General features: G+C 44.0%; 1 protein-coding gene across 1 annotated transcript; it reads left to right on the top strand.

Annotated features, from left to right (window-relative positions):
- The first annotated feature begins 3,185 nt into the window (after window positions 1-3,185).
- LOC131222318 (uncharacterized) lies at window positions 3,186-14,049 on the top strand. The gene is made up of 2 exons (XM_058217343.1): window positions 3,186-3,378; window positions 13,415-14,049. Exons 1-2 carry the CDS (start codon window positions 3,208-3,210, stop codon window positions 13,955-13,957), a joined length of 714 nt encoding a protein of 237 aa, XP_058073326.1. The 5' UTR covers window positions 3,186-3,207; the 3' UTR covers window positions 13,958-14,049.
- The last annotated feature ends 1,491 nt before the right edge of the window (window positions 14,050-15,540 follow it).

Raw genomic sequence — 15,540 nt, 5'->3', positions numbered from 1 at the left:
CTACACCTTGCATTTTGTGGTGAAAGGGATCTCCACTGTTGATTTTTTTTGGTTTGGGGCCCACATGATTTGGGACCCATTTTTGATGTATGTATTGTATTTACATGGCCCACTTAGGGAGGGCTCACAGTGCCGGAGCCACTCCTCTCCATCGCATGTTTCTCTCTCTCTCTCTCCTCTCTCCTTTTTGTGTAAGATGGCCCACCATGATGTATTCTTTGATCCACACCGTCCGCACCATCCACTGACTGGACGATGAGAATTCACTATAATGTATGAGTTTTACCATTACTGTCCAGCAGCTAATGGGACGGTGGGGCCCACCTGATGGGTTGCATCCCACTGTCCAGCACATGGGACCCACCTTGTATGTGTGTATACATACTGTCCAGGGACTGGATGATTTCAATTTAAATAATAAATTATATATTTAATAATGTTTTGGGTGGGCCACACCCACGTGGAACCCACCCTGCCTTGCTGGCGTGGCGTCCTCACTGTCCAGACCTTGAACGGTGGGACCCACCCCACTCGTGTTGACCCACCTTGGGATCGGATCGGTTGAGATACCTCACTCCAGCTATACAGTTGCTGACTGACATCACCAAGTTCTAAGGGTTTGATCATGGGAATGCTATATCTTAACTGTCCATTTAGACGTGGACTCACTGACGGGTCTCATCTAAACCATCCAATCCATGTGGCGCCTACCCACCCACACGTGTGGTATCCCTCACTGTCCATTTTTGGGATGTTGGGACTCCACCGTGATGTACCTATATATCCATACCGTCCGTCAGTTTTTGGGACATGTGGACCCCACCTGATGATTGTGTGGACTTCACTGTCCAGCAATGGACGGTGGGGATCCACCTTGATATATGTGTGTGTTTGATCCTGGCCATCCATCCTGGACGGGCCTGAATGAAGGAAACCACAAATACCAGCTTGATTCAAAACCCTGGTGGGCCACGCTGACATGGACCCACCCTAATATATGTATTTAATCCTAACCGTCTATCTGTGGACGGTGGACGGAGGCAGATTGGCTGGTGCTCCTTCCACACAGCAATACAACTGTTGTAATTGACGTCAGCAAGTTCTGTGCGTCTCACATGATGTATGTGTTATATCCAACCGTCCATTTGCATGGACGTTAGTAAGTTCTGAGGGTCTAATCATGCGGTAAGTGTTAATCCAAACCGTCCATCTGCTTGGATAGTAGCTGTGCGGGCCTGATCATGCGGTAAGTGTTAATCCAAACCGTCCATCCACTTGGGAGCTCGTCTTAAGGCTATAGACAGAAAGTTTAAGGCAGATATGCCTATCAGCTGGACCACACTGCAAAATTCAGTGAGGATTGAACGTCCACCATTGAAACCATTTTGGGGTCACAGAAGTTTTGGATCAATATGTAATTTATTTTTCCCTTAATTCAGGCCTTTGTGACCTTATGAACAGACTAGATGGAAAATAAACATTAAGGTGGGCCCTATGAATTGTTAACAGTGAAAATCATTATCTCCACTAGTATTTGTGGTATGGTCCAGATGATCTTTCGATATGATTCATTTTTTTGGGTAACGCTCTAAAATGATTTCTAAAAATAAATGAATGGTGTAGATAGTCCATGGATGGTTCGATGATTGGACCACGAGTAGGGAACCTCGTCGCCACCGAGCTCTCGCTGCGACGACCTACAAGTTCTCGCCAAGTTGCTATATGGGTCGACTTGGTCCTAGCTGAACACTCAACTCTGGAAAACTGACATCGGGTTGACATTGACCCTTAAACCTACAGCTCGACCTCATCTGGTGTTGGTTGGGCTCGGCTATCTGGTGCTGGTCAGACTCGGCTATCTGGCGCAACCTTTCCAGGTTCCGACTAGTTGGCCTTATTGATAAAAGTCATTCCAAGATCTCAGCTGACGATCTCGAAAGACAAGTACCACTAACACTTGCCAAGTATATTGTTTTCCATTCAAAGAAGGTATTTCGGGGCTATAAATAGAGGTCCAATATACAAATAAATGTATGCACTCGAACCCTAACACATGTAGACACATATTCCTTGTCTAACTTTGACATCAGAGAGTCCCCTGTCTTAGCTAGGGTCTCCATTGTTGTTTTACTTATGCAGGAGTTCGAAAGTAAGGCTAGGACGACCAAAAAATAGCATCAACACATACTAAAACTTTGGATTTGTGACCCATGGATGGCTAAGAAGAGAAATACAACAATGGTTCACAATCAAATGAAAAAACCCTAATATCGGTTGAAATGGATGCATGTGGATACCATTCACCTGGACAGATATGGCACTAGTGGCCGGGCCACTCGATCTAAAGAGTTGGCGTAGCTTTTTTTACACTAATCAATTCTCCTTAATGTCCACTACCCATTTTCATGACTCAACGCCACATGTATCATATATTATTTTAAAACTATGACCTAAAATCTTCCACCATGACTTTAAAATAGAAAAAAGAGGTTGAAAACAACAAGTCCTCGAGTTTGCAGTGTGTACAAGTGGGTCTCATGGTTCCACAATCAAGACCGTTGATATGGTATGGATTGACCATTCGAAAAATTCCCTTTGAAGGAATCATTCTAAACTTTTAATTGGCGAGGGGATCGCCTGGGTTTTCCTATTGGGGATCCCAGTTTCCTGTAACTCTATGCTCTGTGAGCCTACCATGATGTCGGTGTAAAACCGACTCTTTTTATCCGTTTCGTCAGGTCTTGTTAGGATGGGATCCCATAATGAGGCAGCTCCAAGACTCAAGTGAGTCACACCACAATAAACTGTGAGGATTGAACACCCACCATTGAAACCTTCTTGTGGCCCACAGGAGTTTTGGGTCAAGCTGATACTCGTATTTGACCTTCATCCTGGTGGGAGTTGCAGTATGAACGGGTTAGATGGTATACAAACGTGTTCCCCAGGAAGGTTTTGGTATGGGCATTCCCATCCCCACTGTTTCCTGTGGTGTAGCCCCCTTGATTCCTAGATCTGTTTCATTTTTGGGCTCGCATCCTAAGGGGAGCTAGCGAAACCGATGGATGGAGCAGATTTTACATGGACACTGCGGTGGGCCCCATAGAGCTTTGGTTAAAGGACTCCGGCTTTCCTCTATAAATACTTCCATGTAGACATTATTATCATTTGCAACAAAAACATTTTCCTTCATGACTTCATTCATGAAAGATGGAAGGAAGCAAGTACTCTTGGGACCTGATCTTGGTGTCCATGAGCTTTTGTTTCACCATAGCCTACCATGCCTTCCTTTGGCATAGCTTCAAAAACAAACACCCTCTTACCACTTCCATTGGAGCTAATACCATGATGAGAAGGAAATGGTTTCAAATGGTGATGAAGGTAACTGCTAGCTATACTGCTCCCAAACTTCTCTTCTTTCTTCCTTCTTTGATGAGTGTAGATTTCTAACGTGGTTCTACAGTACTCCCTACTCGAATGGGCCATGATACAGGTGGAGCCCACCTTTTGGTAATTCAAACCGGTCGTCTGGTGGTCCGGTCATCAAACAGGCTTTATCCAATTATCTCCCTCCAATGAGTGATTGTAACCTCTAATTTGGACTCATTAAATGTGCACCATTGGCTCCGATTGTACATTTGGAAACCATCCATTAGATGCAGCAGATCACTGACAAAAGGGAGATTTTGGGTATATATTAGAGATGATGGACCACCATATAAACGGTTTGAATCACCAAAAGGTGGCTCACATGTATACTTTGTTGGGTCGATCGAGAATGAGCACTATTTCCTCGTATCATAAAAATAACCAACTAGTGGTTTTCATCCTTCGGTGAATTTAAGTATGGTTTCCACCTCCGGATTGCATCTTTAGATTGATCTGAAACGTTCATGTTCTTATTGTTATCATGTAGAAGCTATGATCATTCTTCATTGATAATCCTTTAAATATTCATCTTCATGATACACGATCACCGATTATAAAATTTGGTTCATATCATCATTTGAGGTGCACTCCCGGGTGGAAACAGGCCCCCCACTGTGCACGACCACTGTTCCCTATTATAACCCTCATATTCTTAACTATCTTATTTTCCCATTGATTTTAGGCCACAGATCATTTGTTGGCCTCAAATGATGATTAGGATTGCTTCATTTATCCATGTATACCTTTTTATCCATTTAATAATCAAGTTTGTATTTTGGTCCTAGACAACCAATTTACATTAGGGCCAGGTTTGGCTAGGTCCAGTTCAAGATACGCAGATTCACTTATTTAATGAATCAGGTCTGGTACAAGAGGACCCAGACTCTGTAAAGCTCTATGGAGCCTGATCATCAGGGATGTACTATTCATCCAACCAGCACTCTTGTGGATGAAGTCTTGTACTAATCTCACTGGGGGTAGAGGGGGCAGTGCTCTCTTACTTGGAGGGCCTAGGTGCTTTACCCCAAGCTTAGCGGACAATTTCCTCACTTCACACGGTGTTTTGTGTGTGTGTGTGTGTGTGTGTGTGTGTGTGTGGAAAAGGTTCTACACGGTCAAGCTCATGGGAACTCCCCATGAGGTCGAGCTCTGTGGGCCCCACCATGATGTATGTTAAAAATCTACCCCATCAGTTAGATGCAACATTCCATAGTGGGTCTAGGGCTTAAAATCAAGTCAATCTGTGACTTGTGTGATTCACACCACATACAAAAGTTGAGAGGGGTTGCCCATCATTAAAACATTCATAACCATTTTTTTGGGCCCACCGAGATGTGGTTCACAAATCCAGCCTATCCATTATGTGTGTCCCACTTGGATGACAGGTCAGACCAAGTTTTAGACGCATCCAAATTTCAGGTGGGCCCCACCAATTGCTTTTATATGTTTTAGGCATGTCTTCACATGATTTTAGATGGTATGGCCCACTGGAGTTCCGTATATGGCTGATTTTTGGGATATCTCATAATTTAAAGGGGACCCATCAAATGCACGGTTTTGATGTTCGACACACATCATGGTGGGGCCCACACAGCTCGACCTCATGGGGAGTTCCCTTGAGCTCGACCATATGGAACCTTTTCTACACACACACACACACACACACACACACACATACACATGCACAACTGTCATGGGAGTCTAATTCAAATGGTCCATGTGATGCAGAATCCCATAAAACCCCAAGGTACAAATTTTCACCCTCATCTAGAATTCTGGTGGGCCATTGCAAAGAGAAATGCAAATCAAGGTAGGAAATTATTTTCATTTTTCATGGCCCACCAAAGTTTTGGATCAAAGTAAAAATTAGGCTTGGGGGTTTCATGAGGTGCTGCTTCATGTGAACCATTCAGAGTTTGGAGTCACATCACATATGATGAGTTCTCAAAAAAGTTTGCTAGAGTTCCGTGCAAACTAGTGCACAACTTAGCATATTGTGTGTGTGTGTGTGTGTGTTGGGGGGGGGGTGGGTTTGCCTTCTTGCATAGTAAAGAGGTGTAAATCTACGGACATATTTAATGTTGAAACTATTGTAATGGAAATGGGAAACTATGAATAAAAGTGGAAGGGTTAATGGAACTCCACCTGTACAGGTGATATGTAAATAACAACTGATGATGATGATTCTCATTTGCTATTGGGTCGATGTGCATATATAGTCATTATCTTTGGGATAGTTTAGACTGATTGATGTGTTGAGTTAGTGCAGAAGATCTTCGATGTGCTATCTTGTACAATATAACATCCTAGCAAATGGATATTCAAAGTGTCCACTGGTTGTGAGAATTCCAACACAGCCACCATACAACAACTAAACTACCTTCCTAATGCCTAAAAGAGTAAAATAAGAGTCGAAGTACAGAGAAAGAAAAAGATAGTCGAATTACAGAGAAAGAAAAAGATAGAAGATAACATAAACATGAAAAGGGATTTCTATTTTCTAGTATGAAAAAACCTAACCCTAGGTCGTTAAGAGAAATAACCATCGCGACGTTTAAGATGCACCATAAGTTAAAAGGTACATTTCACATAATGAAAACAACATAATCAAGTGGGGATGATATGGTGACTTCCCCCAACACCCAGCTTTTATACCCCAAGGGACTGCAGGAGGCCTCTGATGAGGGGAACAACTTGACTAAGGATCATGATAAGGAACTAGTGCCAGATCAAGTCACCACCAGACAGCGTGATGAAGCTAGTCTTAAAATCCCTCCATGTAAGAAAGGTACCAGGCAAGCAACCAAAAATCCACTTCGAGCTGTCTCTCAAGATGAATGGCTATCTAGACTGAGGCACCTACAAAGAAGGTCCGTGGTTCAGCAGGTTCCCCATGACGGATGAAATAGTAGTTTGGAATGCTCGAGGGGTGGGAAACTTCCCACTATCAAAACTCTGAAGAGACTAGTCAAGGACCACAATTCATGGATCGTTGCTATTATGGAACCGATGGTCAGCGAATCCAGAAGAGTGAGTATTGGTCTCCTGCTAGGTTTTCATTACTCTTTCTCCCATGTGGATAGCAGTGGCAAAATCTGGATATTCAGCAAGCTCCATACGCCTATTAGAGTGATCTCCAAGTCATCCCAAATGTTGTCCCTGTCCATAGATTTCCCCCAGAGTAGAGTCCCCATCTCTCTATCGATGGTCTATGCTTTCTGTTCGAGAATTCAGAGGAGAGTGTTGTGGGAGGAAATGGCAGCTTTTGCCTCGACTGCTCAGGGTCCTTGGGCGATTTGCAGTGACTTCAATGTTGTCAGTGATGCTGCCGAACGTAGGAGCAAAAGCAGGTTTGATGTTGCCAGCTCGCGGGATTTTGTGGAAGCTATTAACATGGTGGGTCTTTAGGATGCAGGTTTTTAGGGTAACGGTTCACCTGGTCCAATAATCAAAATGGAGCTTTTAGAGTGTGGGCCAGGCTGGATCGGGTTCTGATAAATCCTGCTTGGAGCAATGCTTTTCCCTCCTTCCAAGTACATCACCTCCCCCGCCACAACTCTGATCATGCGCCCCTATTGTTAGTTTTTCCTTCACATCATTTTGTAGGGCCAAAACCGTTTAGAATCCAAAATATGTGGTTCCATCACGAGGGTTTCTTACCGCTGGTTAAGGCTGCTTGGGACTCTTCAAATGACCCCCACCTGATGCGTAACATCATGGGAAAAATGAAAGCAGTCAAGAACCAATTGAAAGAATGGAACAAAACCGCAGTTGGTAATATTTTCAGTGCAGTGAAGCAAGCGACCTCGTCCTTGGCCGAGTTAGAGGATAAATTTCAAAATGGGATCGTGACGCTTTCCGATGGTGTCATCCATAATGAGATTTTCAAGCCAGATCTGAGCTAGCTCAATTAGAGCTCATGGAGGAATCTTTCTGGAAGCAAAAAAGCTAGAAACAACTGGCTCCAAGAGGTAACAGAAACACGGGTTTTTTCCACGCGACTGCTATCGAGAGAGCCAAAAGAGCGACCATATCTTCCATTCGTCTAAACTTAGGGCTGACTATTACTTCCCAGGAGGATATTCGGAATAGTGCGGTCAGTTTCTTCCATTCGCTCTTCTCTGCAAGGGCGGCTGAGCGGGGCGATGATCTTCTCAACGTAATCCCATCTGATGTCTCTGATGAGGACAACGTTCGGTTAATGAGCCCGCCTTCGATTCAAGAAGTTCATCGGGCTATCATGTCGATTCCTCGTGACAGCACTGCTGGTCCAAGTGGTTTTACTGGAGCTTTCTTCGCTAGATGCTAGGAGATAGTGTGCCAGGACCTCCTCAACGCTGCCATTTCCTTCTTTCAGGGAATCTCTCTTCCCAGGGCCTTCACGTCTTCTCTCATTGCTCTCATTCCCAAAAAGGAAGCGCCCACAGCTTTCTCTGATTTTAGGCCCATTAGCTTATGTAATGTGATATACAAGATTTTCGCAAAAATTGTGGCTGACCGTCTGAGTAAGCTACTGCCCGCGTTGATATCGCTGGAGCAGGGGGCGTTTGTCCAAGGCCGGTCTATCGTTGGAAACATAGCTTTGTCGCAAGAGCTCCTTCAAGAAATTAATGAATAGAAAAGTTAGGGGCAGGAATATTGTAGTGAAGCTTGACATGGAGAAAGCATATGATAGGGTGGAATGGCTCTTTCTTAAGAGTCTTGAAGCATTTTGGCTTTTCGGCCCCGTGGCTGAATCTGGTGGAGCGCTGCTGGAGTAATTGTTGGTTCTCAGTTCTTGTGAATGGAGAGGTTGGAGGTTATTTCAAATCCACTCACGGGCTCCGCCAGGGGGATCCTCTTTCTCCCAGCCTTTTCATTTTGGCTTCTGAGGTGCTTAGTCGAGGTTTCAAGAGGTTGGTGGATTCGGGCGCCTGTCTTCCATTCAAAGGGCGGCGTAGCAGTGTTATGGTGTCTCATCTCCTTTTTACAGATGACACATTATTATTTTTGAATGGGGGCATCCGTTCCGTCAAGGCAGTTTAGCAGTTCCTGGACCGCTATCAACAAGTCTCGGGTCAAAAGGCAAACTACCAGAAAAGTGTTTTCTTTTGCTCCAAGAATACGGCAACTTTTAGGAGAGCTAGCATCCATAGGGAGTTGAGGATGGTGGGATCTGTAAAGGGGATCACTTATTTGGGGGTCCCTATTTCGATGGGCCGGAGAAGAAGGGACACTTTTTAGTGTCTTGTTAATAAGGTGGAAAGACACATTATAGGCTAGAAAGCAAGATTTCTATCTATGGCGGGCAGGGCCACTCTTGTTACTCACGTTTTGGCTAGCATTCCGGTTCACACCATGGTAGCTACGCACGTTCCAGTGACGGTTTTATAGACATTGGAGAGGCTCTTTGCTGACTTTATATGGGGTTGGGCTGAAGGTAGGAAAAAACTTCATTGGCGCAGTTGGCAAGACATTTGTTTGCCAAAGGTTGAAGGTGGCCTGGGGATTAGACGACTCAAGGATGTTATGAATGCTTTCCGTCTAAAGTTGGCCTGGACCGTCTTGCACCGACCTGAGAAGGGGCTTTGGGGATTGTTTATGAGAGCCAGATACAGCCACGACATCCTTCATGTAGGCCCTCCAACCCCTTCGGCTGTAGTTTCTCCGTTGTGGAGGCGAATTAGAATTTTTCTTCCCTCCATTCAATCTACAACTCAGTGGCACATCAGAGAGGGTTACTTAAAACTGTGGTCCGCTAACTAGACTGGTCTCGGCCCTCTGCTAGACAGAGTCACATCAGACATTCCTTCGTCTCTATTTGCGCTCAGGGTGCAGGATTTTCTGGGGAATATGGGCCCACTGGCCCCTTCTGCGATGTTCACTTTCCTATCCCAGCAAGACATAAACTCCATTTTTCATGGGGCACCTAGCCAAGACACTCCATTCTGGCCTCTCACCTCGAATAATGTCTTCTCTGTCTCCTTGGCCTGGGAGAGTTACTGAGCTCCTTGCCTGCGCACTAGCCGGGGTGGGAAGATCTGGAGCAAAAAAATTCCACCAAAGATTTCTATGCTTCTGTGGCGTCTCATCAGGAAAGCGGTGCGGATGGATGAGGATGTTATGTCTCGAGGGATCCAAATGGTGTCACATTGCAGCTGTTGCATAGATGAGCAAAACAGTACGCCTGCCATTGAAACGGTTGAGTACATTTTCTTGCAAAGCGTCCGGGTGTCTGAAGTCTGGAATTATTTCACTACGGTTTATGGTGTCAGTTTGTCCAACAGCAACTCTGTGGTGGAACATCTCAATCGCTGGTGGGAACCTCGCCCCGCTCAAGGACCTCCTGGCCCTTTCCATTCTCTGATCCCTTGTTTTATTCTTTGGGAGCTCTGGAAGGCGAGGAATATTTCCAGGTTTGAAAACACCAAATTAAGATCGGGGACCATTATAGCTCGCATCGCAGCTTGGGTGAACTGGATTACTAATACTTAGGGCGCCCCATCTCGTGCAGGAAGTAGTAGCAGGGCTTTGTTCTCTATGGGGCTTAATGGCCATCCTACCCTTCATGAACACACCCAAGTGGTGTATTGAAAAAAACCGCCGACTGGTTAGGTGAAGCTCAACATTGAAGGCTCATCTCGTGGCAATCCAGGGGTGGCAGGGGGAGGTGGTGTGTGTAGAGGGGACAAGGGTAACTTCTGGTTTTCTTTTTACGCCGGATATGGTATAGCCTCAAATACTAGGGCTGAGCTGCGAGTCGACGGCTTGGCCCCCTATCTTGAACACCTGCTGAAGAACATTATAGTTGAATCCGACTCCCTTCTGGTGGTGCATCTCATATCGGGCTCATCTCAAGCGGGGTGGAAGTGGAGGTATTGGATCAATAGAATCCGGAATCTATCTAGCCATGGCCAGGTATTGTTTTGTCATGTTTTTAGAGAAGGCAACGGGCCGGTGGACGGAATGACCAATTTGGGCAGCAACAATCAACTTTTGTCCTTGTTCTACTCCCTTCTTGACCTTCCCCAGGTGGTTAGGGGCCTCTTGTTCCTTGATAGAGTGGGGCCGGGGGCGATCAGGAAGTGATTTTCTCGGTAACTCGTCCATTGGCATCTGTTTTTGGTCTGTTGCTGCATATGATAGGTGTGGCTCCCCCCTTTTGTTGGGCCTCACCCGAAGGTTTTGTATATTTTGATATATAATGAAAGTTTTCTTTCAAAAAAAAAAAGGTGGGAAAAACCAAGCCCATCAAGACTCAACTCAAGGAGGTGCATCCAAGCTAACCAGGCAAACACGTCGACTCCCTTGCACACGAGTACATGGAGGTGTGCATGGGTCGGCTTTCTCGTGCATGTAGGCTTAAGCATAGCTTGGTGCATTTAACAAAAGCCTATGGAGAACAAATGTTTATGAACCTATTTACAACTAACATTCTATACAAATTACAAGTAAAGATTTCACTAAACACAAAACCAAAACAAAAATACTTTTGTTTTTACAAAAATTGTTTCTTTATATTTTTGAAATACACATAACACCAAAAGAAAAACATGTAAATATTTGTATTGTGGTTTACATCTTCTTTTTGTTTTACTTTTGATTTTGATATTATTGTGTTTGGTAGAGAAGAGATCTTTCTCCAACAGACCGGATCATTTATCTTATGGCTCAGGTTGGGGTTGGAAAGGTTGAGTAATTAGGTCAAGTATGAGAAGCACAACAATGGGATTTTTTTTTTTCTTCTTTTATCCCATAAAATAATGCTTCAAATGTGTTGATTGTTTCTAGGTTTAAATCAAATGAGTAAAAGTACTCATGGTCCATCCAATGGGTGGATCGTTCACCTTCGAGTTAGGGCCAACAGTTTACATGGCATGAATGTCCTACATAACAGCACTATGGTGTGAAAAATCCTCATGCTAAGTTAGGATTGTGATTTAGAAACTGGTAAGCTCGACTCAACTCATTATCTACCCAGGTTATGTCAACTCAAAGACTCGACTGAGTCTTTAATCAACCTGACACTATATTTAAATAATTGAATTTTTATTATTTAATGTACTTAAAATTGTTGGAAATCTATAAAATAATTAAAATACCCAAGCAATAAACAAACTAGGCATTGTTGTCTGGTGGTAGCATCTCATATCTCGTTCATAGGTGAAGTTGCCTCTTTGTATATATCTAGCACCAAGTGATTTTTAGTTTTTAAAACAAGAAAACTAGTTGACTGGGCCAATGACTGGGACGAGTTATGCCAGGTTGTATTGAGTCGCCCAACTTTTCAAGCCGCGACTTGGCCAGTCTTATTGAGCCTGCCTAAGTCAAGCCACTCTGTGAGTTTCCATGAGACTTAGTTGGAAATCTCATTGAGTAGAGTTGACTCAGTTGAGTTTTAGTCGATTGACCGTGTTTTAGAACAATGGTTAGGATGCAACCAACTGTAGGTGGTTGACCCTCTTTTACTAGGAGGACGAGGACTTGGTCGTTAACTGCTTAGATGGTTTAGGGTTGGGTCTGGGCCTAGGTTCGCTCTATGTCAGGTCTATTTTGCCCGGTACAAGTTGAACCTGTTTAACAATTGGATCTGGTCATGCTGAGTTAGGGTTGCTTTTAAGAGGCCCCAAACCCAACCCATTTAGTAATCTGCAGGTTTAACTTTTGGGCCTTGATCTGCTCCAACGGGTCCAAAATTTGGACCCAACTGTTTCACGTCGGTTCAGGTCTAGTGTCAATGTGTCCCATTTTCGCGCCCAACGAAAACCCAATGTTTTGTTTGGGCACACCCTTAGCTGACCTAACTACATACAAGGGTATGTGTGCTACCAAACCAAGCGGCACGTGAGAAGAATGTGAATGGGATCCACCTTGCCGATATGGTGCGTTGCCACATGTTCATCTTGGAACCCAAAATTGAGGGTGGTCCATAGCTTAGGTAGGCCACACCATAGGAAAGAGTTTGGATATATATCCAGCATTAGTTGAGAGTGCGGCAGATTGTGGTTTATATAAGCCATACAATCCACATCATCTGACTTAAGTCACAAGGATGATATTTCTTCAGCTCATTGTACTCATAGAGCTGAAGAAATGATCAAAAAGGACCATATTTTCCAAGGATTAATTGGAAGTTCCTGTTATAATGCATGACTACTTGATGGGGAGATTCACTGCAAATACTAGCTTACCTTATTCCTGCTGAGACATCCGTTTTCTTCTTCACATCCATTGTACAATGCTAGTTATTGATAGACAAAAGTATCATGGTACACTTTCGTGTACTAAGTAAAGCATTACGTACTTCTACTTTTGGTTGAGATCATGGGTAAACTGGACATCACCCATGGCCCGGGCCTATTGTTACCTGCGGCATGGATTTTCAACTGCTGCTCCTAAGCCCTTTGGCCTTATTCAAAAGTATAAATTTGTGGGCCCTACCTACTGTATGGGGGAATAAGAAGCCTTTGTAAGATGAGATCTATTCCTCTACAAGTCCCTGTAGATAAAGCTTATTCTGCAATGGTTGCACTTGTGGGTCCACATTGGTATGTGAATGTATCCAACGTGTTCAGCGGGTTGCCCCACCATGAAAGTTGGATGCTGCAAGAATCTGGTCGATGGAATCATCTTATTCACCACCATGTGAATTTGGATGTTTTTGGACGGTTGTCAATTGTTTTATGCACACACACACACACACACAATGTGGCCCACCTAATAATTGGATAGGCCTAATTTCTTGGGCATTCTATTCATCATGGTGGGGCTCACTTAATCCTAAGCTTGGAAGTCATACAAACAACATGGCACCCCTCGTACGGCAATAGTGTAGGTGAATAAACATATGAATATATAACTTTCCCACCAAGGTGAACAACTTTTTTCATGCAGGTGAAAGACTTGCAAGGATACGCTTAACCTACAAGTACTTTTAGAGGAACTCGCATCTAGATGGATTTCCCAAGAATTAGCTTGGCCTATTACTAACATGAGCTAGTGTGTGCAGGATAATGAGAAGAATACCATGTTGGTTCTCCAAAGCCTAAGAAATTCCATTATGAGGGCCATACTGATTTCTTCATTGGCTATCCTCTTGAACTCCTCCTTGGCAGCTCAGACCAACAATGCATACAAATCAAGACTACTACTACGTGGCCCAGTCTACGGTTCCTGGTCTGGGCCTACCTTGGCCCTCAAGTGGGCCGTGGCATCGATCTTCCTACTATTCAGCTTCCTATGCAACTCCATGGCTGTTGGATACTTCTCGGATGCAGGTTTCCTCGTCTATGTGGCTGGAGAACTGCCATCTAAGTGTGTGCAATCCGTGATTGAGCGAGGGTCCATGTTAGCATCCGTGGGTGCTCGCATGCTCTACGTTACGGTCCCACTATTGTTATGGATGTTTGGTCCGATGACGATGGCATTGGCGTCGGTTGCAATGGTCTGGGTGCTCTACGAGCTTGATTTCGCCAGCAGTGGCCTCATGGAGGGCTTGTCAGATTCGAGTACAGTGTGTTGGAGACGTCATAATGACAAAATTCGAAAGTAAACAAATGCACATTACAAATGTAACTTTGGAAGATGATGTATGCTCTAGTAATTCTCAGCAAGCATGCCAATTGCTGGGTGTGTGCATGAGATAATGCCAGTTCTATCTTTTATGGAATGGAATGTATGGTTATGATTCCTCAATTAGGATTGTAAATGCATACATGCACATAACTTGAACCCTCTCGAACCTGATGATGCAAGGCTCTCTCTAGGGTCTTGGGTTTGAAAGTGCATGGCTCCAATCATCACAAGGTGGTCCTAGCTAGGAGTATGCTGAAGAGCTTTGCATGTTTTGAGCTTGGTTTGAAGATGGCTAAGAATCTCCTTTATTTACAGGCTTTTGCCTTTTTTGTACAATCATAGAAATCAAGTTATCAAGACCCTCGTTCACTGCACGTGCTACTCTATACCACGTGGAGTTGTCTAATGTTATAGGGCTTTGAAGACATAAGACCTAAGTTTTTCAAAATGCCAAAGAAACTGGGTGCATATGTGTGTGCATGTGGGTTACTTTTTTTCTTTTTTTTTTTCAAAAACCATCTTTTTCCATTTAAAAAGGAAATCTTTACAGGGGGGCTTCAGGCGGGCCCCACAACAAAAAGGGAAAAGGCCGCCTATAGTGAGAAATTCAAACTAAAAGCCTAAACTAGACGCGCAGAATCCGAAACATTCGTGCCACCCTCAGATTTTCCAGCCCCACTCTATCAAGAAATAACAACCCTCTGGTCATCCTGTGGGAGGCTCGCCGAGGATTGAAAAAGAGAATGGGCTTGGCCATTACTAGCCCTACGCGCCAGGTCGTCGGCTACAATAATTCATCATGTGGAATACCACCGTGATGAGAATTAGACTACGCCTCTCCCCTTTTTCAAGAGTTCATTTTCACCGTACATCTGTGTCCCACTCGATCGATGGACTAGCATGATTTTCTTAGCCAGGTTTGATCCATCATGTGCCAGACCCAATGAAAGACCTGGATCTCTCACACAAGTTCTCCGAATCACCTCTCAGTTGATTAAAGAAAAGTTTTAGCTAGCGATTGCATTTTTGCAGTAGATGTTCTTACCATAGTATATTTAGAGTCACCGAACCGATGCATAGGATCATCGACGGTCGTTCATGTTCACCATAGGAGACGGTGCACGAATTCCCATGCAACATCCGGTCTGTATGAAGGCAAAAGCAGGGATAACCCAGGCCGACCCAATTCCAGCGCACTTTGATATGGGTTGATTTTGGGTGTGGGATCTCCTCTTTAAGTAATTCAGTCGGGTCATTTAGATATGTATAAGTGTTATAATAAGAAGGATAAAATGATTAAAAAATGAAAGAGAAAATCTGTAAAACAACATAAGTCTGTCTAATGTTATAACTGTGATGGTTATAGACGTCTTGCCCTCAATTACCCTAGTAAAATAAGATCTAAAGGTAAGGTTATGACAGTAACTTGGGAGTAACTTGGGATGATACCGAGAACTCTAAATCCACTTAGGATTCCTCTAGTGTTGAAGACCTTAGTCACTTACGTGTCTTAACCGCCTACACCACAACATCCCTCCCTAAATATTTGGAAGACCATAA

Source organism: Magnolia sinica, chromosome 13 (assembly GCF_029962835.1).
Source record: "Magnolia sinica isolate HGM2019 chromosome 13, MsV1, whole genome shotgun sequence".
Lineage (NCBI taxonomy): Eukaryota > Viridiplantae > Streptophyta > Magnoliopsida > Magnoliales > Magnoliaceae > Magnolia > Magnolia sinica.
The sequence above is the reverse complement of the archived record's forward strand: the minus strand, read 5'-3'. Positions and strand labels throughout refer to the sequence as shown.